The following is a 27,128-nucleotide window of genomic DNA, read 5'->3' as shown; positions in this document are numbered from 1 at the left end:
AAATGTTTCCTTTGGTTTTGTCAGGGCTCAGTTGAGACATACAGTGACTGGAAAAGGAACAAGATTAGGCACAAAATAGAAACTGGAAAATACTTTTCCCAGAGCCTTGGCGTGAAAGACTAAAGGAATTTGAAAATAATACCTACAAAATAGAATAGTGAGGATTCATAGCTTTCTAGCTACAAATCCTCAAAAGAAAAGGAGGGATTGATAACTGTAAATGTAACAAATGTAACATGTGGGGGATGTTATCACTTCAGGTGGTCAGAAACAAGTCTTGGTTCTTTGTGAATAATTCCGACGGTTGCAAGACAAGGGACTCCTGAATAATCCCTTTAGGCGCCTGGGCCTTGGGAGAACAGGTATGCAAACTACAGAGATAAGGAGGCTGCAGGATAATCTGAAGACCCCTGCCGAGAGACGCCAAACAAACATGTGCGACAGACATTACCATATATTAATGAATTCTCAAAAGCCATTACTATGATAAACATTTCTTGGAAATGTAATTAATATGTATGTTAACATAGCATAAATACCTGGTAACTGTGTCTCTTCGGTGCACACGTTTGGAGGAGAGATCCCCTGTGTGCCCGGCGCCATAATAAATACCTGCTTAATAGTCTGCCGACTATTGAGTCTTCAATTCCGGCTTTTCAAGGCATCAAGGTATTCCAGGAATATTAATATGTAACTTTCAGGATTACTTCCTCTGTCACTAACTCCAGTTTCAGAAGAGTCTCATGTCGCTGAGTAAATAAAAATGATAACTTACAGCCATCTATTAGAATACCTTTAAAAGTTAATGGATGTTTTAAAGGAACATTCTGAAAATAAACAGCAGATTTCCATCATCCTTTCTTTTCCCATTATCAAAACAGATTTAAGGTTGCAAACTAGAAAGAACTCATTCAATGTGAAAAGTCCTAAATTAGAAGCCAAAAAGAACATGCACATCTTAGCCAAATAACGGTAACTCAGGTCTTCTTAAGCTGTCACTGAACCAGTCTCTTAACAGGTAAGAGCCTAGAAACATAAAAAGATTTTTTTCCCTTAGTTTTTAAAATGGAAATACAATTAAATTCACTTAAGTTTGCTTTTCTGCTCCTGCTAAAATCAGCTCTACCTGTATCAGGAAACAGGCCTACATACCTTGATTGCAATCACTTACATGTAATATTTAATTGGACTTCCTCAGTTCTGTCAACAGACTTTCATGCAGCTGTGATGCTACAAAGAACACTTCTCTACTGCATCTCTTCACTGACCTGTAATGGTTTAATTTGAGGCCATATACAGCTGCTGGCTAAGACTAGCTTTTATCCAGAGAGAAGACAAAAATTTAAAACTTTGAAAGCAAGAATGTGCTGTAAGACAGGATAGAGGCTGCAATTCTTCAACACTTTAAAACCCGAATAAGGTATAAGGCATATCAGGTACACAGGACAAAGAGCAAATAATATCAGACATGCGAGCAGAAAACCAAATACCAAAGCCAAAGTTCCTCATTTCTTTTACTCAGGTAGATAACAGATTTAAGGTTTTCCAAACTATAGACTGAGAATTTAAACTCTACCAAGTTGTCTTTTCCAAGAAGGGCTCCACCTCACATCTCAATCACAGGTATAGTGGATAGAAGGTTAAAAAAAGAACGAAGGAAAATTTAAACTGCTCTCTCTTGCTTCAGTTGCTTCAGTGTTCACAAATCACCTCTCTCCTTAATTACGTGTTTTTAAATATAAATACCATTTAATTTTATTACAGACATATCTTACTTAAAATAAATTAAAAAAAAATCAGTATACTTGTTTTTCTCCTACGTCTTCAGACCCCAAGGATATAGCATAGTAAAAGTCATGGTAATATTTTTGAAAAGGGGAGTTCCAGAATCCTCATCACTTTATCTAAGTTACTAGATATAAAGGAATTAAATTTATTGGTAACTGGTATTGGTACATTAAAAATCTGAGTGCTTGCCAGGTCTGTACAACACTTACTACTACGTATTTTTCTGGGCAAGATTTATATGTGAGACCTTGGACTGAAGGAAAAAACAAACGGGAATTACTGGCTTCAAAGAATGCATATTCCTCATATGGATTGCCCATGCTTGTACACGTACAAAAGAAATCTTAGAGTAGTAACTGCTATCAGGTTCATATCTGTGTTTTTTAATTAAACCAAAGAAATATCTACTTATGAGGGCAACATTTTACATTTAAATTTCCTGTCACTGCAAAAATCGGTTTTAAAAATTTCCCTTCATTCCCTCTTACAGAGGAATTCTCTGCCCAACAGAGGATTCTTAATCTACACAAACATAGTGCAACTGATTTTCAACAAGATACTGTTGGAAATCATTGAGTTACATGATCTTAGCCAGTATTTACTGGCTATTATTACTATTTACTTTAAGTTACATTCAGCGGTTTTAACCAGAAACCCAAAACAAAATCCCCCGATCAGAATCACAAGAACCAGAACAAGGTTTATTAATTTCCAGAAAAACATTTGGTTTCATAGAAGGGATGGCTCTGTTACTTAAAATGATTATTGGTTACTAGCACAATTCTTTCAATTGTATGTATTATAAGTTTTCTCATGTTCCATAACAGCTTTAATAAATTATCGCCAGAAACTAGCTGCATCCAAGCTTGACTTAATGTTGTGCATATTTTCTCGACGTTGTTTGGTATAAATATTTGCCTCTCCTTTTTGCAGGCGTTGCCTCAGAGCAGACTTTTGATGTTTGGTCAGTTGACGTTTTATCTTCTGTTTCACCAGTTGCTACAAATGAGCAAACAATTCAGTATGAGAACTTTTTGAAGACCATTTAGTACTAAGACATGGCACAACCATTTCCAGTACCAACATGAACAGGCATGATCCTTACCAAAGACCTCTGCACATCAAGAAGTTAGTGACCTTACACAACAGTTAACAGGAGTAAGCCCAGGTCTGTGCTGTTGTTCACTGAGCTGCAGAGTTGTCTTCAGGCTTGTGTTGTGCTGCACAAATGTATCGGCAGTAGGATAAACTAAGCCAACTCCTGCTCAGCACTGGCAACTAGGCCTCCTGTGTGGCCCTGCCTTTATCTAAACGTGCAGCAAGAAGTTCTTATGTGAACATCACTTCAGCTTGACTGTAGAAATGATGAACAGAGTTGTTTCCTTATAAGAAAATCATAAAACAGGTCAACTGACTGAAAAGAGATATTCTCTGCTATGGAAAAGGTCTGCATGGTGTGCTGCATGTATGCTGGAGTCCCGTTCCATGCTACACCCTCAGACTCCCAGCATCTAAAGGGGTGAGGGACTATCTCTGCTATCCTCTCCTGACAGTCTTAGCTGTAATAAATAGCATTTTAAATCATACCTTAAGGAATTTAAGTGTCTTTCTTATGGGGATCATAAAGGACCAGCACCTCTCAGTGCAAAACACATGCCCTCTACAAAAATGTAAAAGCTGACAACATTCTACACTTGAAGACTAGACAAATATCTGGGGTTTGTGGGTTTTTTTTTTCTTTTTTTTACCAGAAAAAGGGACTAATAGAACATTTCATGTCCTGCCCTAATTATTTGGTTTGTGCCTGTTTTCTTTAGCATGCTGTTTTTTCTAAAGTTTGGATTACAACATTCTGACTATGATTCCAATGGTAAACAATAACTCTTTACCACAAGTGCGGCTAAAAAAGATGGGCAGTCAGGAGTGATTTACAATTCCTCCTCCAGTTCTCCCCTGTTGTAAGGCATTCTCCTATTAAGATTCACATGGTCAGGACCACCTCATGCCTCTACAGCAAAAGTACTGAAACAGCAACAGCGACTTGTTATTTCATTAAAACTGCAGCAATTTTATGAAATTTCATCTGTTACTTACACTAATGTTTTCATTCTGAGTTCTGCTCTCCATTATGATGGCAATAGCTATCCATAATAAAAACGAAGCCATCATTTAGTACATTGTGGCTGTGATTTTGTCATTTAGAAAATGATCCCAGCTCAAGCTGCTGCACTGATATTGAGTGCATACTTGCATATCTTGTCTTGGAAGAAAGAGAAATAAAACTATTTTCATCTACCTATTTAATCATGATGGAATCATATCTTGTTGGAAATACCAAAAGAGTGTCTTGTTTTTATTCTAATTAATAAAGCATTAAAAAAATCATATCAAGAAATAAATCCGCCCCTAATAAAAGATCTGCTGACATCCAAATAGCTGGACAAGAGGAAAAATATCCATCTGATTACACTTCCTTTACATGTACCGCAATTTCAGTCGCGTTTTTGTGCTTTGTTGATTGTACTATCAACTCAACTTCACTGTGGCATATGAAGTAGTAAGTTGGTAGGGAGTAAATCAGGAACAAGACAGCATAATTTTGACAAGTTACGCTGTTTGAATTGCTGTGACTAATACAACTAAAGTAACAAAATACAAGGTAGTCAATGAATCCAGTTACTCAACCCTGATTTCGGCAGGAATACTGCAATATTTAGGGAACCACCTGAACAGCAGTTTCCTAAGTTACGTTGCATGCAGACTGACTGTGGAAATGTGGGTAAAAACCAGTTGCATGTGATGTGCCATTCTTTGCTTGGGTACATAGCAGCACTCAGTATTTAACAATGAGCTCTTTGGAAATAAAAAATGTAGATTCTCTTTAAAAACATTGCTGAAGAAAAACTTATCAGAACTAATTTAAACTGTTGCATTGATGATTTTCTTTTGCCAGTAAAGCATCTGTAATTCTGTGTTTTCTATAGGCAGAATACTGCAAGAAGGCTTCTCTACTGCTCACACTCTCGTCCAGGATAGAGGACTAGTTTATACAAAACTTGTCAGAAGACATTTTGAAGGTGAATACTAGTAGTGGTTGACATGTAATCGTAACACAAATTCAACAAATTCTATTGCTCAACTACAGCACATGGTGGACTCACTCGTCTATCTTCATAACACAAATGTGAGCAAACACTGAGAAATACTCTGAGGCAAATACCATGCCTCAGAGTAAACGGATTTACCTTTTATTGTTTAAATTTTTGATCACTCACATTGTTTCCTCTAATTAAATTACATCAGTGCATAGAAAGATTTGTACAAGCACAGAAAGATACCTTAATGTGGAACAGCTTATTTTCCAAAATTCATGATGCTTTATCTTTCTAGCATAGTGTCCAACTGTACCTACTACTATTACTGCCACTGTTTATACATGCCTATATGAACTCAACTGTATGCTCAATTTAAAAATCTGCTTATGTTTTACTATGTTTTCTCCACTGAACAGAATGCAAGCTACATAAACAACAGATAAATGCTAGCAGCAATAACAGGTATCAGCTCTAAGCAGCCCAGTGGATCTTACTGCAGTGTCATTATTTTGCATTTTTAGTTTTGTAATTATTTTCTTATGTTACAAATAGCTCATTATACATATAATTTCTTTAGCTCTAACACTCCAAAGTTAAAATAAGATTCAGCAATGGGTAGAAACGTTATTTTACTCAGCATAAAAGCATCTAAGTGAAAGCATTATGCAAGGTAAACTGGTGCAGCATAAAGGTTTTTATGTGACTAAATCTCTTGAAAGCTTTTCTGCTGAAGTGCTTTTATCTTTCTTTGAGAACAGAAAATTCGGTACGTACAAGCTATTTACATATTTTTAACACGTTTTATGTATCTGCCTACAGAATAAACAGACACCCTCTAAATACTCAGAAAGGTTTCTATAGCTACATAATGACCACTGCTACCACCGAGTGGTGCACAGGAGTACAATTTCAAGTAGCTTCCTTTACAGAACTTAGTAGCACTGATTTATTTTTTTTAATTCTGCACACTTAAATTAGCAAACCAAGGTGAAAAAAAACCAACAAAAAAGACTGCATGACCCACAAGTTAGGGAACTCATGGCAGGTTATCTTAGCTCTCATTCACTTCCCATACTTTTAACCTAATCCTCTGTCTCCTTTAGAAGATACACTGCCATCCCCTAGAATAAGAACTGTGATGATGACAAGGTTGGGGTTTTTTCCGTCGCATGAAGACCTGTATAAATGTCTTAGACAAGATACAAACATTCTGTTCCTTAACATTTATTTACACAGGTAACTTTATCACATATTGGTGTATCTCTAAAATGCTTATCTTAAAAAAAAAACAAACAAAATCCAAACATGAAAGAGTAAAGCACCCAACTATTCCATCATAACTAGTGTCAGGCAAGGCTGCTTCACAGAATAACATATCATTTAACAGGACAGTAGCAAAGCCTTTGTTAGAAAAGTGCTGAAGCAGTAAGTAGCAGACTGAAAAGACTGTAAATGAGGAAGATCTAGTCTAACTAAAAAAAAAAAAAAAAAAACAAAACTCATAAAAATCACTCTTGCCAACACTAGCTGTTTCAGATATGGTACTTCTAGGACTAAAGCTCCAATTAGGCAACAGAAATGCTTTGACACAAATTGAAAAAGTAGGTATTTGCTTTCGGTATATGTTGTGAAAGAGCTGAAACTACACTAATGTGTTCCCCAAGCTAGATTATTCAGAGCTTCTGCTCCTCACTGCAAATGAAAATATGACTGAACAGAGGTACCCATATTTACAATGGCAAGTATGTAGTCTGATCTAACTAAAAAAATACCTCATGGATCAGCTGTCAGCTGAAAGAAGTTTCTTCCTGTTTTGTACAATACTTTAATAAAGAACATTGGATTTTCTTCCCTTTAAAATGAAAATGCACTTTTGAAAAATGCAACAGAGGTAGCCATACTGACTAATGTATACTCTGGGGTTGAAGAAAAAGATATTAAATTCTGCTGTAAAATGTTCTGATTTATATAATGCAGAAAGTCAAATTAATTCATACTGCCAAAGAAATCACTATTAAAGAGAGTTCATGTAAATGTTTCAGAAAAGAGTGTGAAGAACTCTCTAGGGAGAGAGGTAAAAAAGGCTAAATTAGATCTTGACTTAAGCATCCACTTTTAAACAAAAAAATATTAATTGTGGCTAGCAACAGAAATGAATACACCGATTATATGTTAAGTGTATTAACATACACTAATATATATTAGCCTGTTACTGGTGAAGTGAGACATGTTAATGTTAATGTTGAGCTTTGGTGAAAGACCAAAGAGCAACAGAGGAAGTAAAGTGCTGGAAATAATTTCCTGTAAACAATTACAGAAGTATCAGTCCAATTTTTCTGTGGGCATGGAAATGCAAACCAGAGAGACACATGGTAAGAGTCTTTTCAAAGATAATTAATGCTAGATAACATTTTTACAAATAGGTTCTAATAGCTATGTGCAAATCTGAGAGTAAACTAGACAATAACATAATAACAATAATATTTACCGCTGGAATGGTTGAACAGCTCCCAACACTTCTGACTGATGTGATACTTTCAGTCCTTGTTCTGTTCTCCGGAATATGAACAATACTCTCTTTATTTCTAAAATACAAAAATCAATATTTTATTCCACTAGCAAGATAAACATTCTTTGCCTTTATAAGCATCATGTTTTAGTTCTGACTTACTGACATACCATCTGAAAACTCCCAGAGGAACACGTAAGTACTACAAGACATTTACATTTTAACTATTAACACTTGTTCAAAACAGGAATTTTATGAAAAGAAGAATTTGTTGCACAATAGTCGCATGTACACCAAGCACATGAAAAGAAGCTTCAGAACACACACAAAAAAATTCAGATTCTGCATAATACTGTGACAAGTCATTTCACTAAAAAGTGAAAGCAGATGAGGGGGAGCATGACCATGGTACATCCAGGTACACAGTGGGCTTGCAAACCCAGAGTCAGAAATTCATTTACAAGTGGCTAGCCTGAAGGTAAGCAGTAATTTTTACGTACATCAGGAAAGGAATTAAAAGGTAGAACAACACACAGTAAATATATTTGAATAATACATTCCAAGGAGTTTATTCTTGATAACTTCAGCTGAGTGAGCAGCAGAATAATTTGGTTTTGAAAAAAAGCATTCAATTTACAAACTTATTCATAAAGTTATTCAGAAGCAGTATTTTAATACCAAGAACTATTTCACTACCAATATTAACTGAAATAAAGAAAAAGGGAAAAAAATGACACCACAGAAAATAGGTTGGTCTACGAATTGAGTCCAAGACCTGTTCTCTCATTACATACTACTACACAGCTGGCCAACTGATCTGTCACGTTACATATGACGCATTGCACATATATTATCAATCAACAGGTTACCTGTCATGAGACCAATAGGAAAGATATTCACTGCAATGATTTCAAAATGAGTTGAATTTTTAATCTTCAATTTATACAAGGGTAGCTGAATAGTAGCCCTTTTTGAGCTACTTGAAAGATTTACACTTACTGGGGGGATGGGAGGATAGATAGCAAATATGAATCTTTACCTGTAATGCCTGAATTTCTCATTTAAGGTTGACAAGTGAACCAGATCAGGGCATTTGTCTTCATTCTCCTTCTCGTTACAGCACCTTCCTTGACCTGTCTGATTTTCGCCTGCAGGAGCATTTTCAGTTTTGCTTTTGCCCTTAAAAAAATCAATTGTAGAACTCTCCACTTCTTCACTGGACTTCCAAAGCTCAGCTTGCCCTTCAATTTTTTCTAAAGCTGAACTCAACTTCGACATATTCAGCCTCTGTGTATTTTCATTACTTTCAGTTGCACCAGCCTCTTCATTGCTATACATAAAGTTCTTAGAGGTTCTGCTTTCAGAGAAATCCTCCACTGCATACATGATGTCTGCACTGTTTTCTTTATCTTTGCTGAAGAAGTTGACCTTATTCTCAGCATCTTCTACAAATTCTGACACCTCTGTTGTATTACCATCCTCATCAGAACCTGGTGGGCAAAGAAGCTCACCATCTTCCAACATTTCTTTTGTATAGCCACTGGCAGCTATCTCTCTATCAAGGGAACACTCTCTCCTGTGAAAGAAGTATATTTTCTTTTAATATGCCAAATCATCAAGCTACTGACATGCTACATTTCAGATTAAAAACAGTAATCTAGCTAGAGTGTAATTACTCATACTATTAACAAAGAGGATATACTCTGTTGAAAGACACAGAACACCACATGACAGTGCTGAGCTGTAAAGTATTAACAGAACGTGACCTGAGAGAAGCAAACTTCTACAGAAGATGATTCCATCTCCACAACCGGCATTTGTTTATTTATGGGGAAATTATTTTATTTTAACAGGAATACAAGTTTGCTTTAAGTTCCAATTATGTTTAAGAAAACAGAAGAACAAAGAGTATACTGACACACAGAAACTGGTTCAAGTGTGGCATCCATTTGGAAGAGCTCTCGGGATGAAATATTTCATTGCAAACGCTTCAGTCTTAAAATAAGTCAAAAATTACTTCTCAAAATGGACAAAACACATTAGAAAAAAAACTTCGAACGTAATAATGCTTGAACAGGCAGTCACCATTTTTACTAACATTTTAAAAATAAATTGCAAATTGAAACCCAAATTAATCCTCAATGTACTATAATTGTCAAATAGGCTTTGAGAAGTGGGAGAAACTGATTCTGCATCACTGTTAAGATTTCCTAGGTATTTAGCACTTGGATCAAGCTTTTGGGTTGATCCCTCTTCCTTAGCTGCAAGAGGAAAGACAAAGAAGGCCACAAATAATTTTAAAGCACACTTTAGCTTTTGGAAACCACTTACTGTATTGTATGTTGAAGTAAACACACTAGGAATGACAAACACACAATTCGAAATTATACAATTGGGCCTATTTTTTTTTCTCCTACAAGCACCTGTCACAGGCACCCATTTTTCTCACAAAACCAATACAAATACCACAAACAGGAGAACTCAAATTAATCTGGCAGCTTATACCTGATGTCTTTGAATGCTGGGAAGAGCTCACTCTCATAGTTGTAGCGTTTCTTAAAGAACTCCTTAATACAGTTAACATCTCTGTCAAAATACCTGTAAAAAATAAGAATTGTAGAATCACAAAATCAAGGTAATGAAGTCTACTGCAACTGCAAACTTTTACCCTACATTTCTTGTCTTGTATTTATTTTATTTGAAAATTATTTCTATTAGTAATCCCAACACAAAAGGCTATGGAGACAAACAGCATGCAGCTTATTTCTACGCATTTCTTAACTGAACAACATCATTGTCTCTGAGAAGCAACTAATTACATCTTTATTCTAAAGAGACATTTCTACTCACTCATAAATCAAACTATGGTAACATTGTCAATCACTGTGAATTGTTATTTGTGCTGCATGACAACGATGGTACAAAAAAATCAGGAACAGGCTTATGGAAACAAGTCATGGTTGACTATTTGCTGTCATCAGCACTTGTCAGATTTACTTTGAAAACATGTTTAAATTTAAACCTACCATTCAGCATTTGCATGTGATGTTGATATCATCTGAGGGAAATCAATCATAGTGACATGGTCATCATTATCCAGTATGAGATTAAATTCATTGAAATCACCATGAATTAAACCATGACTGGCAAGTTTTACAATCAGATCCATTAATTCACTGTAGACAGAGGCAGGATCTTCCATCTGGCGCACCTGGCACCTGAAAAGTTAAATAAAATAAAATATTCTGAACCTTGAAAGACTTAATTTAAAAATACAGACAAAATATATGAAATACTTCTGACAGAATGCCAGAGTAATTCAAATTAAAAGGGCCCTCAGGTCTCTAGTCCAATAGTCTCTTCAAAGCAGAGTCAACTCTGAGATCAGATCAGGTTGCTCACGGCTTTGTCTAGTTGAGGCTTGAAAAATTCTAGGGATGGAGAGAGACTGTGCAACCTCCCCAAGCACCTGTGCCACTGTCTCATGGTCTTCAGTGGGAGAAAATGCCTACTTATACCCCTGCTGAATCTCATTCCAACTTATGCTGATTGTCTCCCATCAGCCAACATTGTCATAATGAATTATTTAAATAATGGATCCATAAACTTCTGTTTCAGGCAATCTTATAGTCTCAGGAAGGTCTAAAACATTGAGTTATAATCTTACCTGAATTACCAGAGATCATGAACTGGATCTCAGAATGTGAAGGATATTATTTTCAACATAGTATATATCCAATAACACACAGAATAAGCAATTTCTATGTAGAAGACAGTTGTGGTACTAACTTGTGTCACACTGCTCTTTTGCTGTATGCCTTACTTAAAAAAATAGTCTATTTCACCAGTTTCTTTGGACTAAAAAAAGAATACTTCCTCTGAATAGAGAGACAAGCAAAGCAAGACTACTACTAAGCAGAATGCTAGTGAGTGTGGGCTAGAGAGCATTATTCAGCATGGTGAAGTCAGAATTCACTCACCTGACAAGGAACAACCTTAGCCATGTTACCCAACTGAACCTAACATTGTTAGGGTTTCTATAACACAGAGAATTCAAGCTTCAGTACTTACAAAGGATAGCCATCAATAAGTTCCATAACAACTGCATGCCTGTTGTAGTCTACAGGTTTTGGAACAGGAAATTTTCTGTCATGCAAAGCCTGGAAAGAGAAAACACTTTGAAAAATTAAAATTAAATAGTTAAGAAAACATTACATATCTTGACAAATTCCCATCTAAGATAAGCAATAAATACTACTGTGGAAGCAGCATACATTACTCAAATGCTATCTGGAAACATTAAGTGACATGCTTAAGAAGGAAGGCAGCATAACAGCCATTTGAACTTTCACTGCAAAGACAAATAAAATTCATAAGTTTAGACACTAAGCGCACTGCTATGTTGTCTACAGTTTAACTATTGTGCATTTGGAAGAAAAACACAACAGAATAGAAAAATGGCAGAATGATATCTGGTCTGTTAGCCCAAGTAATCAGTAGCAGACAACAGCGAATAGGATAGTCAGGCATTAGAAAAACATTCCACCCTAAGTTGCTCCCAGTGCAGTTCTGCCTGACCAGTTAATGCGCAGTTGCTGTAAGACAAAAGTTCATTCTTAAATATTAATAACCAGCATTACACCACATTAAAGGTTAACCAAGGGTAGGTCATAATATTTTGAATGTCTCATGTTTGCCTTTTCTAACGCAAATTTAGTCATTCACTCAACTTCTTTATGGGTTCATTCTCTTCTTACTCCTCCTCTTGTTACCAGTGATTTTTTCTAAGACAGTTCTAAGTTGCAGCAACATAAATACAGCTTTTGTTACTTAAATATTACACTGTTATCACTTCTCAGCACACAATTAATCCTCCCCCAACTCTCTTTCCAGGGGAACTGACCCTCACAATTTTATTCCTAGAAGTCCTGACCACATAACGCTTTACCAGTTGGACCAACCAGACCAATACAGAGGTTCTAAATGACGGTAATAGTTCTTCTCTCTCTATAGAGGCTACCAACAGAACCAATCAAGCTTTTTCCAAGACAAACAAGAAAACAATATTAAATGTATATAGTACTGTTGAACATCACAAAAGGAGAAGGGAAAACTAGTTTTTAATACATAATTAGTTTTCTGTTATCAACTTTCAATCATGTCTGCATTTTTTTAAAGCAGGTCAAAAAAAACTGGAACTCTGAGAGTAGCAATATATGCTTGGAAATGAAATCTTTTCCCACAGTATAGAATAAAGTGTGCCTTTTCAGATTAGAACACCTGTCTGGACTGAAATACTTTCCTCATCAGCACAGCAACAACTGAAAACATGGTGAATCAAAAAAATAAAGAAATTAATTTTAAACAATGACACCTGAACAACAAAAAAAGAATAATTATGACAAGTAACTGTAAATTTCCTTCCTTTTTAAGGTGTTTTTGCAAGCTTATGCAGTAAGTTTTTGAGGAAAAACAGCAGAACTGGTGATCTATAAATTATCTATCCATAGATAACAACGTTCATGTGAAATTCTTTCACGACACCTGCTTCTGTTCCACATGACTTCCACAGAAAAGCTTCATTTTGTCTTTGGAAAATATACAAAACATATAGCACTAAAATTCTCTGAAATGTATACTTTAAGTCCATTAGGAGAAAAAAAAAAGCGTAAAACCTATCAGTACTGCATATATGAACTGAACAAAAGACAATCAGAAAAGTATCTTCCAGTTTATCACACTGTTGCTAATCTTGTGTGAATGGCCACCTACCTTCATATAGGCAAACTCCTTCATTGCTGCTAGCCGGGATAAATACAGCCATGACACGTTATGTCTGTGCTTGTGGTAGTCACGTTTATTTTTCAGACTGCGAAATGAAGTTCTCCCAAGCCTATGCAGTTTCAATGCAAACTGTTGCTCCTCTTCATTTGCAACAATATAAATATCTAGAAGACACAAAATAGCATAGATCTAAGAAATAAATTACATGTAACAAGCTAGTATCTGATTTAAAAAGTGCAGTGATAACTTTGTTAGTTCACTTGTCACACTGTTTCTGGCATGGCAAGTTCTACTACAGAGAGTAAAGACAGACAAATTTACACATTGTATATTAAAGATCTGAACAAGAAAAAATTGTTGTTAAAGAGATCATGGTATCCCATTCGAAGAAATATCAATGTGATCTGAAACACCTTGTAGAGTAGGAGATTTTACGGTTCCTATACTGAGGTTAACACCCCCAGGCTATCTGTACCGAAAAGAACAAATACAACCTATCCTTGAGAGAAATCTAGGGCAGGTGCTGGTGTTCTTAACCACACTCTGGAAGGGCCATCTTCTCTTTGTTGAGCGGACAGACAACCAAAGGGACCAGTTTCTTAATTTAAACAGCGTTAACAAACTGCCTAAATTTCATTTCTACCATTTGTCCCCAATAAGCCCCTTCTCATTCTTCAATTACATAAGTTATGTGCTGTGTCAAATTACAATCTCCATGAACGTAAGAGGAACCAAGATTGCGCACCAATAGTTTTGAGCCTATTTTACTTTACTACCTTATTTTTAAGTGGGATGAAGAAGCTGAAATTCTCTTTCTGTTAAAATGGTTCAAAACTCTTCACAAAGCACAAGACAAACAGCATCTGCCTGCAAAGTACCTTTTTAACCGACTAACCAAGAATCAGACAAAATGGTCAAAAGTAGAATGACACTCTTGTGAAGAAATATCCAAATGCAGCCAGAAGCCTCACATAGCATTTTGACTAGTGACCCATAAATCTTGGTGTTTATCAGATTAACTGATGTGACTATCCAGAGGAAAACTTACATAGTTTCCAGCAAAACATTTGTAACATTACAGCTGTGTTTGCTTAAAAAAACCTATTTTAATATTTTTTTTTTAAATTACCTGATTCTTTGCCAACACCGATTTGGTTTCCAACAGAATTTATGACTTGTCGGGAAGACAGAGTTTTCAAAGCAAGGTAATCATATCCTGCATTAGTTAACCGATATCCCTGGACAGCTAGGTAAAAATAAAATAGAAAACATTTCATTTCTCATTATGTATACATTACATTTAAAATAAATCTCAACTTAGCCTTGTTTCAGCTTACAGTACACAACACTCAAGTAGTATTTTGCCCATTGGCTACTATCAGGTCACTTTGACAGAACGGTAAAATGTTTAAATTCCTCCAAGTTTTATGAAAAATGGCAACTGGGCAAAAGACAGACATGCCATTAGCCCATCTCTAATAGACGCAATGGCAGTACTTTAAATAGCCTGGGAAAGCCCATGTAGCATGTTGGAAGATAAACATATAGCAGACACAGCACGGATCTGGGATTGTTGTGATGATCTAAAGTGACCCTTAGTGCTCTGAAGAACTGAGCCAAAAAGGACTGGAACTTCCTGTAGACTCCTACTGTATGTTTGCAAAGCCAGATGCAACCAAACGGATTAAGGAAATGGGAAAAGGCCTGCACAACGACTACTTCACAGTGAACAAAAACCACTTCAGTAGCTGTTACTGAGGGAGTGAAATATACATGGCTTTTGCATTCTGCTCCAGTTTATGTACTATAAGATTGCAACTCATTTGGTTTGATTCCTGTATGCATTTGAATATTGCCTTAATTGATGATTCTTTTATTTTTTTACGACTTTCGTGACTGAGCAAAAAAGAAACTTAACTGATCATTTCTATTCTGCACAGGCAGCTCAGCAGTCAGCTACAACCTTTGGTACTGCACAAATCCATATTCCCAGGGTAGGTCCAAGAGAAGGGAAGGCTAGCAAGCGCTTTGGATGCTCATATGTGCCAAGCTGTGGTACTTCTGCAAGTACCACTGTGAGGCACTGGGGACTGAATGAGAGAGGGAGCCCAACAAAAAAAAATCAAACTCACTTTTAGTTCGTTCATAAGCTATAAGTTTGTGCTTCACCAACTCTCTCAAAATTTTATTACAACCACCATGTTTAAGGCTGGCAATGGAAGCAATTAAGCTAGCAGGAACTACTTCATGGTTCTTCATGCCCATTTCCACCTAAAAGAGTAAATAAAAACAGATTTGTTAGCCCCTGTGTTCAGCAAAGAAATAGTACCAGGTCCCACTTGAAACTAAAATAACTTTTCACAGATGCTTTTTTTTTTTAATGACTTAACCAGACTTTTTAATATTCACCCCTGCCCCTTGATATCCATTGCATAATTCAGCCTCGAAACTTTTACAGTACTGGACAGATGATGGATGGCTGATTAGATTTCAGTCCTTCAGCGTATGAAGGAGCTGTTTTACATTTATGAAATCAGACTCTTTTCTCCCACTCATGGCTCAGTTTGCCTTTCCACTAGTACTCCTGCTGTCAGTGCAGCCAGATAAGCAAACTAGTGCAGCCTGTGCTTACCATGCAACTAGCCAAGCCAGCATGCCACACACTTGGTAAACCTTTGCTCCAAAAGCAATAAATATTTGTGAATAAACTAGTAACGATACCTTACTGGGCAGCCTCCACCTGGGCAGCCCCAGCAACCGCCCCGCAGCTAACGATCCCTCCGGCTGCCGGCTGATCAACGGCACGACCTAGGCCCTCCCCACCAGGAAGCACTAACACTGGACCATGATGCAGCGAGAACAGCAGCAGGCCCCGTGCCCCTGCAACCTTTTTTCCGCTGCTGTTTGCGACACAACCTACCCAGCCTCCCATCCGTGCGCAGAACCTGTGCCACCCCACTTAGCTAACTAGCCACGCGGAACTCCGTGCGCAGGGCTGGGCTAAACTAGGCAGGCCTCCCCTCCTCCCCCTACTCGTCCGTCCCCCCCAGCCAGGCCTCCCCACCGGCTCACCGCTGTCAGGACCCTGAAGTGCTCCCTGCAGAGGTACCGCAGCATCACCACGTTAAGCTTCCCCATGACTGCTGCGGCCGCTGCACGCTAGCAGCGCCAAGAGCCCGCTTGTTTCGGAGGGCAGGACAACTAGGCCCCTCTACCCCTGCGGAAAAGTCCCATGACCATGACATCATTCCAACGCATGCGCAGAGATCTCGACACTGCCGGGGCAAGCGCCTCCGGGGCCGCGGCTGCTGCATGTTTGGGTCCTGGCAGCTGCGTAAGCACTGATCTCCTCGCCCGGATCTTTGTGTACTTCATTCGTCACCGAGTCATTAATCGACTGAACATCGAAACAGCACAATCCATACTGCGAGATTAGCTTGACCTCTCTCCCTAATGCCAATGAGTTAGTTGGACGGCATATGCATCTGCCAAGACCGACTCCCCAGAAGAAACCTCTTGAGACACGCGAACCAAGCAGCCAGCTCACCCCACCCGTGCTCCGTTAGACCGGCGGGGCGCCGCGAGCTCGAACTACAGAGGGACTCCAGCACCCCCCCCCGCCAGACGCTCCCGTCTACCCTTCGGGCGGTCGCAAACCTGGACTGCGCCGGCGCAGAACCCGGGCATGGCCGGAACGTGAAGCGCCTGTGGACCGGGGGGTGCGGAGGGAAGGTCTTTTTACGCCTGCGCCTTATCGCCGCGCGCCGAGCGAGGTAGGGGGCCGGGGTTGAGGCCGCGGACCGGGGGCGGTGGTGTGTTGCGACCGTGGGCGGTGACGTGCAGCACCTTCCGTGAATTCTTTTTTTTTATCATATGTGATAGCAGGCTGAAAGAAGTAGAAATACTGATGGGATAAAAAACTTCAGGCTTGTTCACTGGGGAGGTGGGGATGGTTCTCCCCCCACTTCCCCAACCGCTTTGACAAAGAGGCGGTAGTGTAAACTCACAGTTACTGACAGGGAGAGGAAATGCTTTTACTGCATTGCTTGCAAGTATTTTGCATTGTGTATTAGACTGCAGCGGGGAGAGGTTAATTAATTTTATCCTGTAGCAGCGATGAAAAATTAGACACCCATTCCTCAATTGCTTTGTAATACAACTACTTACAATGAAAATATTTCTGGTGAACTTTCTGTCTACTCTTTTTTCCAATTTCTTTCTTAAGGTCTTTGGTGGAAATGGTGTCTTTCTGTTGATCTAAACCAGTAAATCCTTGATGCTATTTTTTTTTTTTTTAGACTTTCAGAACCTAAACATTGCTATAAGATGTGCAGTAGTTAATAAAAAAACCCAAAAACCTCTTTCAGGCAGATGATGTTGTTGTTGTGGATAGTTGGTCATTAGATCAAGACAATGAAAAGGTCAGCTATATCATACAGGTTTTTTTTGTAAAAGTACCGTTTGGCTTGTTTGTTTCCAACACTGAAAATATATGAACTTTCGTCCAGTTATCCAAAAAAAAATCCGAGTTTGTAGGTGGGGATTAGGCACATGCAGAATGAGGCGGCTGCCGGGGTTGCACCGGAAATTTACAGTTTAAAGTCCCGATTCTGGCTACCGTCTTATGCACTTGATTATTTTTCCTTCACGTAGGTCTTCTGTGTTCATTTTATAACTATTGAATTATGAGTTATTTGTGTTTGTGGTAAATAAATAGTACACTGAAAATGTATTTGTGTGCTCTGTTGCTTAATTCTGCAGATGCTTTTCTTACTCCAGCCTATATACAGTATAGCTTGAAATAAGCACAGCAACATGTTTTAGATATTTTAAAGGCACACTGGCTTTCATAAAGGGTTGTAATGATTTTCACCTTGAATAATATTAAATATTTCCTTTATTTCCAGTGGTGGGCTGGAGGAAATGAGAGGAATTTTTCCTTGCCCATCAGTAACAATGGATTATATTCAAAGTCCAAAGCTCTATTATCATTACTTTTTCTCCAGACCTCAGGCAAAAAAGATTGTAAGTATAGATATGGAATCATAATCCTTCAGCATTCATTTTGTGAAGATATGATGCCAATTTAAGCTCCTTTGGATTGTATATCTCATGGGTAGTGTTTTGATAACAGTTTAAAAAAAGTGCCTATTTTTCTCATTTTCAATACTTTTTACAGCGTATAGAATGTTAAAAATGGTAGAAGGCCATAATAAATAAGTGAAATGGATATTTTATTTATTACAAACTTGATGTAACAGTTCAGATGCATTTAATTTTCCTAATTGTATTTATCAGCTGAAGTGATTTTAAATTATTTTACCGCAGAATACTGTCTATGGAATCTTTTGTCGCATGAAGATCTTCAATGATTCTTCAGAAAGATGTCCCCAAACTGTGCGTGTCTACCAGAATTATTATGCAAAATATTCCAAAGCAGGATGGGAAGAGTGTGTGTTCACTGCTTGATCACAAAATTACAGAGTCACAGAATGGTCGGGGTTGGAAGGGACCTCTGTGTGTCATCTAGTCCAACCCTTCTGCGACAGCAAGGTCACCTAGAGCAGGCTATACAGGACCTCGTCCAGGCGGGTCTTGAAAATCTCCAGAGAAGGAGAATCCACAACCTCCATGGGCAACCTGTTTCAGTGCTCCATCACCCTCACACTAAAGAAGTTCTTCCTCGTGTTCAGCTGGAACTTCCTGTGTTTCAGTTTGTGCCCGTTGCCCCTTGCCCTGTTGCTGGGCACCACTGAAAAGAGTCTGGCCCCATCCTCTTGACACCCACCCTTAAGATATTTATAGGCATTTATAAGGTCCCCTCTCAGCCTTCTCCAGGCTAAATAAGCCCAGCTCCCTCAGTCTTTCCTTGTAGGAGGGATGCTCCGGTCCGCTAATCATCTTTGTAGCCCTCTGCTGGACTCTCTCCAGAAGCTCCTCATCTTTTTTGAACTGGGGAGCCCAGAACTGGACAGAGTACTCCAGATGGGGCCTCACTAGGGCAGAGTAGAGGGGAAGGAGAACCTCTCTCGACGTGCTGGCCGCGCATGACATTGAGCTGGGATGCCCAAGCTGTAGGTGCTGTTGCTAATTGTAGCACTCAAGAAGACTAAAGCCTGGGAAGGTGAATGTTAAGAACGAAATGGTTTGGAGTGAGATCCAATTGTGACAGACCTCAGAAGCCTTTTAAGTCATAGAATCATGAAAGTTGGAAAAGACCTCTAAGATCATCAGGTCCAACCATCAGCCCAACACCACCATGCCTACTGAACCATGTCCCGAAAGTCAGTTGCATTGAGGGCTTTAGCACAGGTTCAGGGCCTTGGTTGCTTGAGGCCCTGAAGTGATATAAGTCATATAAGCAGTTTCATGCCTTTTCCTTTTGTTTTACCTAGATCCTGATCTTTTGTAATATGGATTGTCATATATTGTAATAAACCAGTGCATTTTATATGATGTAATAATAACTTTAAATATATATTTGCATTGTGATAACCCACAGATATAGTTACTAAGTATGATTTCATCCTGTAATTAAGTATTTTAATATGAGGCTCAAAATTCCTGCTTTTCAATTTGTACGTAAGAACAATACAGAATGTCTTGAGAATCACCTTGACTAATTTTAAAGTAACAAAATTGTGTTATCCTTAATGCTTTGTTGAAAGCATTTGAAAGCTACATTTAAAAAAATAATAATTTGGGAGGCTTATACTAGATTTAACAAAGTTAAATAATTTTGTATATCAACTTTTAATTTTTTTAATTAATTTTAATTACAGAAAGGTAAAAACTGAAAAGTGTGAAAGTTGTGTCTGTCTTTTGTCATTGGCATTCCTTTCATTAGCTGAAAAATTTGCCTGGGACTGAAAATTATAATAATTGTATATGAGAGAAATTAAGCATCACTGTCTTAAAATACTTGAGAATCAGAATTTCCCATCTTTAGAATGCAGTTCTCCTTTTCCTGGCACAACCTCATTTTAAAAAGAGAATTGTGTAAGAGTGTGCCTGTGCGTATGCATGTAGGGGAGAAGGTAAGGTAGTAACAGTGGGTCACTACACATGCATATATTTTATATACTCAAATTGATGCTTGGGACAACTGATAGTTATCTTCTCTGATTTGTAGTTACCCAAGATTAGGAAAGATCCTTAGGGTAGTAAGGGGTCTGGGATTATATGGGTGGAATTATTTTAATCCTCTTAAAAATTATTTTAGGATGCTTGACCACTGAGTGGCATTCACAGAAAAAATAACTCTTCTTCATAGGTATACTCTATTGAAAATAACTGTCACCTGTGAATTGAGATTGGAAAGACAGTAAACAAAGAAGTAAAAAATGAGACTTTGGAAGAAGACGTCATCTTTTAACTCCACTTGAGCACATAAGAGAAAAATAAAAGAAATGAGAAAATGGTAAAGGGTGAAGTAATAAGAGTAATAGGAGAAATGGCAAAGGGAAAGGAAATTAAAAATACTGATGATAGTAGTAACTACAATAGTCATTCTGCTAAAGAATGAATTTTGTTGTTGATCAGTTGTGGTCAACAGGCCACTACTGAAATATTTGTGTGGTATTTCAGGAAATCTAATAACAAGTTAGAAAACTTTTAACTGTGTGAACCCCCATTTTATAGGTTAACTAACATCAGTAATTACAGAAATGTAAGGTGATGTTTGAGGAAAACAGAAATAAAGCTAAAATGTGTGGTCATAATATGATACTCTGGGTTCAGTGGAGTCTGGAAAGGAGAGTAAGAAAGTTCTGACAGGGTAGTTTTTGGAAACTACATCTCCCTAGAAGCATCAAAGGAAAAAAAATAATGCTGTGCACTCTAGTAATATTGAACATTTCAGATTTCTGGACAGGGATTATGGGGGAAAAAATGCTAGTTAATAGTGCTAGAGCCTAGATACTGACATTTGACCAGTATCTTCACTAATTAATTTCTTTTCAATGACTAACCTTATTTTGGTGATAAAGGAGAATGTTACACAAAAGCAGAATACCTTTAGATCTTATCGTCCTGTGTTGATGTGTTTTGACTTTAATGGATAAACTGGAATAAGTCTTTAATGCTCTTGATTTCAAAAGGGGAAACATCGAGAAATTAAGGATTTAGAAATACAGCTGCACTGAGGAACCCAGATACTCAAGTGAAAGGGAGATTTAAATTTCCACATGGAATTTTTTTGTTCTGTCGTTCTCAGCAAGATAACTTGAAAGAAGAACTGCGTATTTCTGTGAGAATACTGACTTCCAAAAGGTCATATGATGGAAATAGGATGTGAGAAAGGAAAGCACTGAGAATGAAAGCACTGAAGCTCAAAACACTGATGCACTGGTTTTGGTGTCGTGTTGTTCCAGTGTTCTGAAGAAGTGGACACTTTGAAGATTTATTAAAAACCTAATGTATCTTTGCATTTGGGTGAGAAGCAGTATCATATAAAACTACAGAACAGTAAACATTGGTACCATAATATAGATACAGAAATAAAAAGAATGATTGATAAGAGATGTATTAATGTGAGTTTGACAGCATGGAAGCTTTTTTTTTCCTGAAAAAGTTTTGGAAGAAAGTCCCTACTTATGTCCAGTTGCTTCAAGACAATTTGAAATAATATGCTTTATGTGCCTTGAAACAACCAATGAACACTTTACGTTCTTCAGTCAGATTCCTTATTTATAGGTGGAGGCAGTACTTTCATTTGTAATGTATCTGATCTTGAGAAAGGGAAGTGGTGCAGTGGCCCAAGGGTGGTCAGTCCTTTAACTGGGAAAGATCTCTTCTGAGAATAATTACTGGGATGGTAAAGAAATGGCAAAAGAGGAAATAGCGAAGAAGTATTATGTTCTAGGATGGATATTAGTACTCTGTGTTACAAAGAAGGTGGTCTTGGGTTGTTTGCATTACTGTTAATGACTGGTAGAAAATCAGAGAGTCATAGGTTGGAAAAGACCTGTAAGATCATCAAGTCCAACCATCAGCCCAATACCAGCATGCCTACTAAACCATATCTCGAAGTGCCACATCTACACGTTTTTTTAAACACCTCCAGGGATGGTGACTCAACCACCTCCCTGGGCAGCCTATTGCAATGTCTGACCACTGTTTCAGTGAAGAAACATTTTTCTTTAGAGAACACCGTCAGAAGACAAAGTATAAGGTTACTGCAAAGGAAGCAGGTAGATTTTAAATTAGAAAAATTAGTACACACAAAGAAGCAATACATTATGTGGAGTGAAAGTTCCCGATAATGTTATTGATGGTCTTGCTGGACTTGTCAATGCCAAATGAAAGACATGCTTGGACTCAGGTGTCAAGAGCCAAAGAGTTAATGAAGGGAGCAATTAGCTTGTGCTTATCTTATCAGACAAAAGTAGGGGGGGATAGCCCATCACGATAAACCAAGTGATCTGTGGGGCACAGTGGAAGCTGTGCAGCCAGAGATTGCTTTGGATAAAGAACAGATGACCCCTGGAAGCGCATACCAAGATGCCTGCTCCATAGGTGTGTCAAAGTGCTGAGTACGGCTTCTGAGGACACAACATTCCATGCCAAAAGCCAATCGACACATAATAATTGACCTAGTCCCACCTCACAAAAAGATTTTAAAACATATAAAAACTGGCACTTGAAAACTCTCTTTGGGAGGAGGAGCCAAGCGAGAACTTTACCTGACGGACAGGTTGATAAGCCTGAACCTCTCTTACCCTCCCAAGAAGGGACGCCTTTTTGGTAAGAGTCACGCCTCTGACTTTGTCAGACGTATCCCCAGGAACACATTGTTGACTAAAGCGCTAAACCATTACCTTGAGCTCACTTTTTGTAGACAGTGCATTTATCAACAGCAGTCCCAAATCTGTGATACCTGTTGCTTGAACAAGTTACCTATTGTTTCAACTTTGCAAAACTGTTTCAGTGGAAGTCCTTGGAGGGGCTCTGACAGGCAAGTTGAATCTGAGAAGTGGCTACACACTTAAACATTTAGACATAAACTGTTGACCAAGTGTGGGACTAGGAGTTGATCCAGCCGCACCTAGACTCCTATCTGAGTTTAGAATGCAAGGAAGTCTGCTCTGAACCTCGTGACTCAAGTGGAGGGCTTTCCTTTTGCCGCTTATCAGACTCCCCTTACCCGCCTTTAATGCGACACTAGTGCATGGTGGTGTTTGTCCACAGAGGCAAGAATAAAGGGCATTTCCCTTTGTTGAGCTTCGTGAGGTTTCTGTTTGCACATTTCTCCAGCATATTGAGCTCACTCTGGATGGCAGCACACCCGTCTGGTTATAGCATCTGCAAACTTGTGGAGGGTGCACTCTGTCCCAGAATCCATGTCATTAATGAAGTTATTAAACAGTATTGCCCCAGTATGGGGTACACCACTACTGCAGGACCCGCAGATGGACTTTGTGCTGCTAATTATAGTCCTTTACGTCCAGCATCTTAGCTGTTTTTTGATCCACCCCACTGTTCAATATGCAGCCTGTACTTCATCAGTCTGTCTGTGAGGATGTTATGAGCAATAGTGTCAAAAGTCTTGCCAAAGTGCAGATAAACAACATCCACTGCTTTCTCTTATCCAATGAGTCAGTCATCTCATTGTATGAGGCTGTCTGTTCAAGCATGATTACCCTTTTGTAAGTCCATGCTGATTACTTCCAATCATCTTGTCCTTAATATACTTGGAAATGGGTGCTAGGATTATTTGCTCTAATAATCCTCATTAAAATACAGAATTCCACTGAGAATTATGGAGCATTGGAGCTCAGTGAATTGTTGGTTGAAGGAGTGTTTGACAGTTTCTCCTGTGCTTCCTTGGGGAGTAAAATTTATATCCAGTTAAATTTTTTTTATACCCCAAGATGCGTCTGGACTGGAGAGCTTATATGTCTGCAAGTATGGAAGTGCCCTTCTGAAGTAGTCTTTCACGTTCCTGCATTAGGGAATCACTCAGCATCCTGATAGTGGTGGTGTTACCTTCCAGTCTAGAAATAAAAACATTATCAAGGATATGAGAACTCACCATTAAGTCATTTTACTTTAGGGAATCATGTTTGCAAATGACTCGTAGAAAGACATCTACAGAGATCTGTATTCCTGACTTTGGATCTGAGTGGGTTGTTCAAAATTTCCACACAGACCTCCAGAGAAAAGTACGGATACTAATATACTGTTTAGATTGTTTAAATCTCATAGAAAAAATTGCAAAATAACATAATTGCAGATACAAAACAAATACTTTGTCATATTGTAACAGTTATTGTTGGTGACAGTCCACTTGATATTACCATTTCTCTGTCTCTGCTTACCACTGTATTTCAAAAGACTCACCATTTGTGAACTGTAGCTATTCTGTTGACAGGAGAATAATTTTACCCAATTACTCTTTCAAAATTTATTATAGTAGATTCCTCATTAGATTATGTGAATGATAAATGCATAAAATTAGTATTTAAATTTTTAAATCCGTTTCCTTAGGCAACTGATACACAGAATCTTGCATTACTGTGGATCAGAAAGAAATCTGACCAACCAACCTGTGACAGTCTTACATGTTTGCTATGAAAATGTAGAAAATTTTAAATTGCAATAAGTGGTCAGAATTTCCAAGTCAAAAATAAGAAAATGTTATTTCTACATTTGTACTTCCATTCTGTTGAGCATCTTTCTGCACTTTGTCAAAATGTTTTCTGAACATTGAACAGAGAAAGGTTTCTATTGATATTTTTTACTTCATACAACTCTTTGGAAAGAGTTTGGAAAGAGACAAAGATCTTTGCTCTTTAAAAATGTAGCTTAAGTCCAAGATTAATATAATATACTTGCAGCACCCACTCTATCTTTGATCTATTGTAGCATCTTATATGGCAAACTTTGACCACAACATGCAAGTGGTTGCTATAACACAAAGGTAGAAATAATAGTAGCCTGTCTCTGAATCTTTAATCTTCATTTGTTCGTTCCCAGACTCTACAGAGAATAACACTATGGACAGAGGCTGGGGTTTGTGTCCTTTTGTTTTTACACAGTACTGTGAAGGTATGCCTGGCATTTTCCAAAAAAAATACTGAAGATATTGTCATTGGCACAAGTTGCATAAGACAGAAGAAATTCACAGATCAGATGAAAGCAAGCCAACACATAAGTGAGACTTTTTGCAGGAGGCAGAAGGATCATAGAATCATAGAACAGTTTGGATTGGAAGGGACCTTTAAAGGTCTTCTAATCCAACCCCCATCCACTCTGCAAGGACTCTTCAGCTAGATCAAGTTGCTCAGAGCTCTGTCCAACCTGACTTTGAATGTTTCCAGGGATGTGGCATCTACCACCTTGCTGGGCAATGTGTTCCAGTGTTTCACTACCCTCACTGTAAAAAAATTTCTTCTTTGTATCTAGTCTAAATCTGCCCTCTTTTAGTTTAAAATTTTTACCCCTTGTCTTATTGCTACAGTCCCTGCTAAAAAGTCTCTCTCCATCTTTCTTACAAGCTCCCTTGAGGTACTGAAAGGCTGTAATAAGATGTCCTTGGACCTTCCCTTATGCAGACTGACAGCCCCAACTCTCTCAGCCTTCCTCGTAGGAGAGATGTTCCAGCCCTTGGGTGATTTTTGTGGCCCTCCTGTGGACCGGCTCCATGTCTTTCCTGTGCTAAGGACTCTAGAGCTGGGCACAGGACTCCAGGTGGGGTCTCACCAGAGCAGAGCAGAGCAGGGGGGCAGAATCACCTCACTCAACCTGCTGGCCACACTGCTTGTGGTGCAGCCCAGGGTGCGGTTGGCCTTCTGGGCTGCGAGCACACACTGTCGGCTCATGTCCAGCTTTTCATCTGTCAGTACCCCCAAGTCCTTCTCAGCAGGGCTGCCCTCAATCCCTTCATCCTCCCACCTGTATTGATACAGGAGCTTGCCCCGACTCTGGTGCAGGACCCTGCACTTGGCCTTTTTGAACCTCGTGAATTTCACATGGCCCACTTCTTGAGCTTGTCCGGATGTCTGCATGGCATCCTGTCCCTCAGGTGTGTCAAGCTCACCACTCAGCTTGGTGTTGTTGGCAAACTTGATGAAGGTGCACTTGATCCCACTGTCTGTGTTATTGATGACAATATTAAACAGTATTGGTCCCAATACAGACACCTGGGGGACACCACTTGTCACCAGTCTCCATCTGGACATGAAGTTGTTGACCACTACCCTCTGGATGTGACCATCCAAACAATTCCTCATCCACCAAGCAGTCCACCCGTCAAATCCATATCTCTCCAATTTAGAGAGAAGGATGCTGGGGTTGTGTCAAAGGCAACTAGATGTCATCAGTCTCTGGAGGAATGTGGTAGTGGCTTGCTTATTCTGACACTTCATGTGCCGTCTGTGCTATGGGTGATTTACAATTCGAAACTGCGTATATTGAAGTTCAGTGAATAACAGATCTGAATTTTAAAAAGCTTTTGCAGAGCATTTGTTAGGTCAAAATTCTTGTATCACTCAAATCATGCCTGTCACATCCTATTTTGTTTATTACTTTCATGCATATGTATCTCCCGTGTTTCTGGTGATGTTTCTCTACACTTTGGAATAATTATGTCCTGAAGTTCATTTTCACTTTACAACATTTTATCATCATGAAATATGATGCAATAATTTTTTTCCAGATGTGCCAACTGTGCAGCCCCAGGCCGAGTTGGACAGTTGTCACAAACATCCCCAGGCCGGGGGAGGGAATTGTCTCAAACATCTGTCTTGAGAACCAGACACAAAGACGCACGAATTAAGCAAACTCCTAAATCAGGCATTGTGCTTTGGGAGCTCCCTCATCTTGATAAGGGAGTGTGGAAAACCAGCAAAACCCTTTGGAGGCAGTGTTTCAGCTCTTGAAACCCACCTATGTCAAGTAGGCAAGGAAGTTAAGCACTTGCCTTCGGGGGCAGCTGTGAGACCACTAAGACC

At 38.6% G+C, this 27,128-nt stretch overlaps 1 protein-coding gene and 1 long non-coding RNA gene across 3 annotated transcripts; one reads left to right on the top strand and one right to left on the bottom strand.

The window, feature by feature from the left end:
- Positions 1-2,462: 2,462 nt before the first annotated feature.
- Positions 2,463-16,800, bottom strand: RIOK2 (RIO kinase 2). 2 transcript variants are annotated; one of them, XM_075411444.1, is made up of 10 exons: positions 16,724-16,800; positions 15,309-15,447; positions 14,306-14,422; positions 13,165-13,340; positions 11,464-11,552; positions 10,419-10,610; positions 9,898-9,990; positions 8,432-8,968; positions 7,372-7,468; positions 2,463-2,787 (listed from the first exon to the last, which is right to left on the bottom strand). In XM_075411444.1, the coding sequence occupies exons 2-10, from the start codon at positions 15,439-15,441 to the stop codon at positions 2,626-2,628; spliced, it is 1,596 nt and encodes a 531-aa protein (XP_075267559.1). In that variant the 5' UTR covers positions 15,442-15,447; positions 16,724-16,800; the 3' UTR covers positions 2,463-2,625. The 2 variants fall into 2 exon arrangements, with proteins under 2 accessions (XP_075267559.1, XP_009940338.1); XM_009942036.2 differs by lacking the exon at positions 16,724-16,800 and adding an exon at positions 16,249-16,426.
- Positions 16,769-21,691, top strand: LOC142358897 (uncharacterized). Its single transcript, XR_012761933.1, has 3 exons — positions 16,769-16,949; positions 18,084-18,201; positions 18,505-21,691. It is a non-coding gene; the product is annotated as an uncharacterized LOC142358897 (long non-coding RNA).
- The last annotated feature ends 5,437 nt before the right edge of the window (positions 21,692-27,128 follow it).

This window comes from Opisthocomus hoazin, chromosome Z (assembly GCF_030867145.1).
Source record: "Opisthocomus hoazin isolate bOpiHoa1 chromosome Z, bOpiHoa1.hap1, whole genome shotgun sequence".
Classification (NCBI taxonomy): Eukaryota; Metazoa; Chordata; class Aves; order Opisthocomiformes; family Opisthocomidae; genus Opisthocomus; species Opisthocomus hoazin.
The sequence above is the reverse complement of the archived record's forward strand: the minus strand, read 5'-3'. Positions and strand labels throughout refer to the sequence as shown.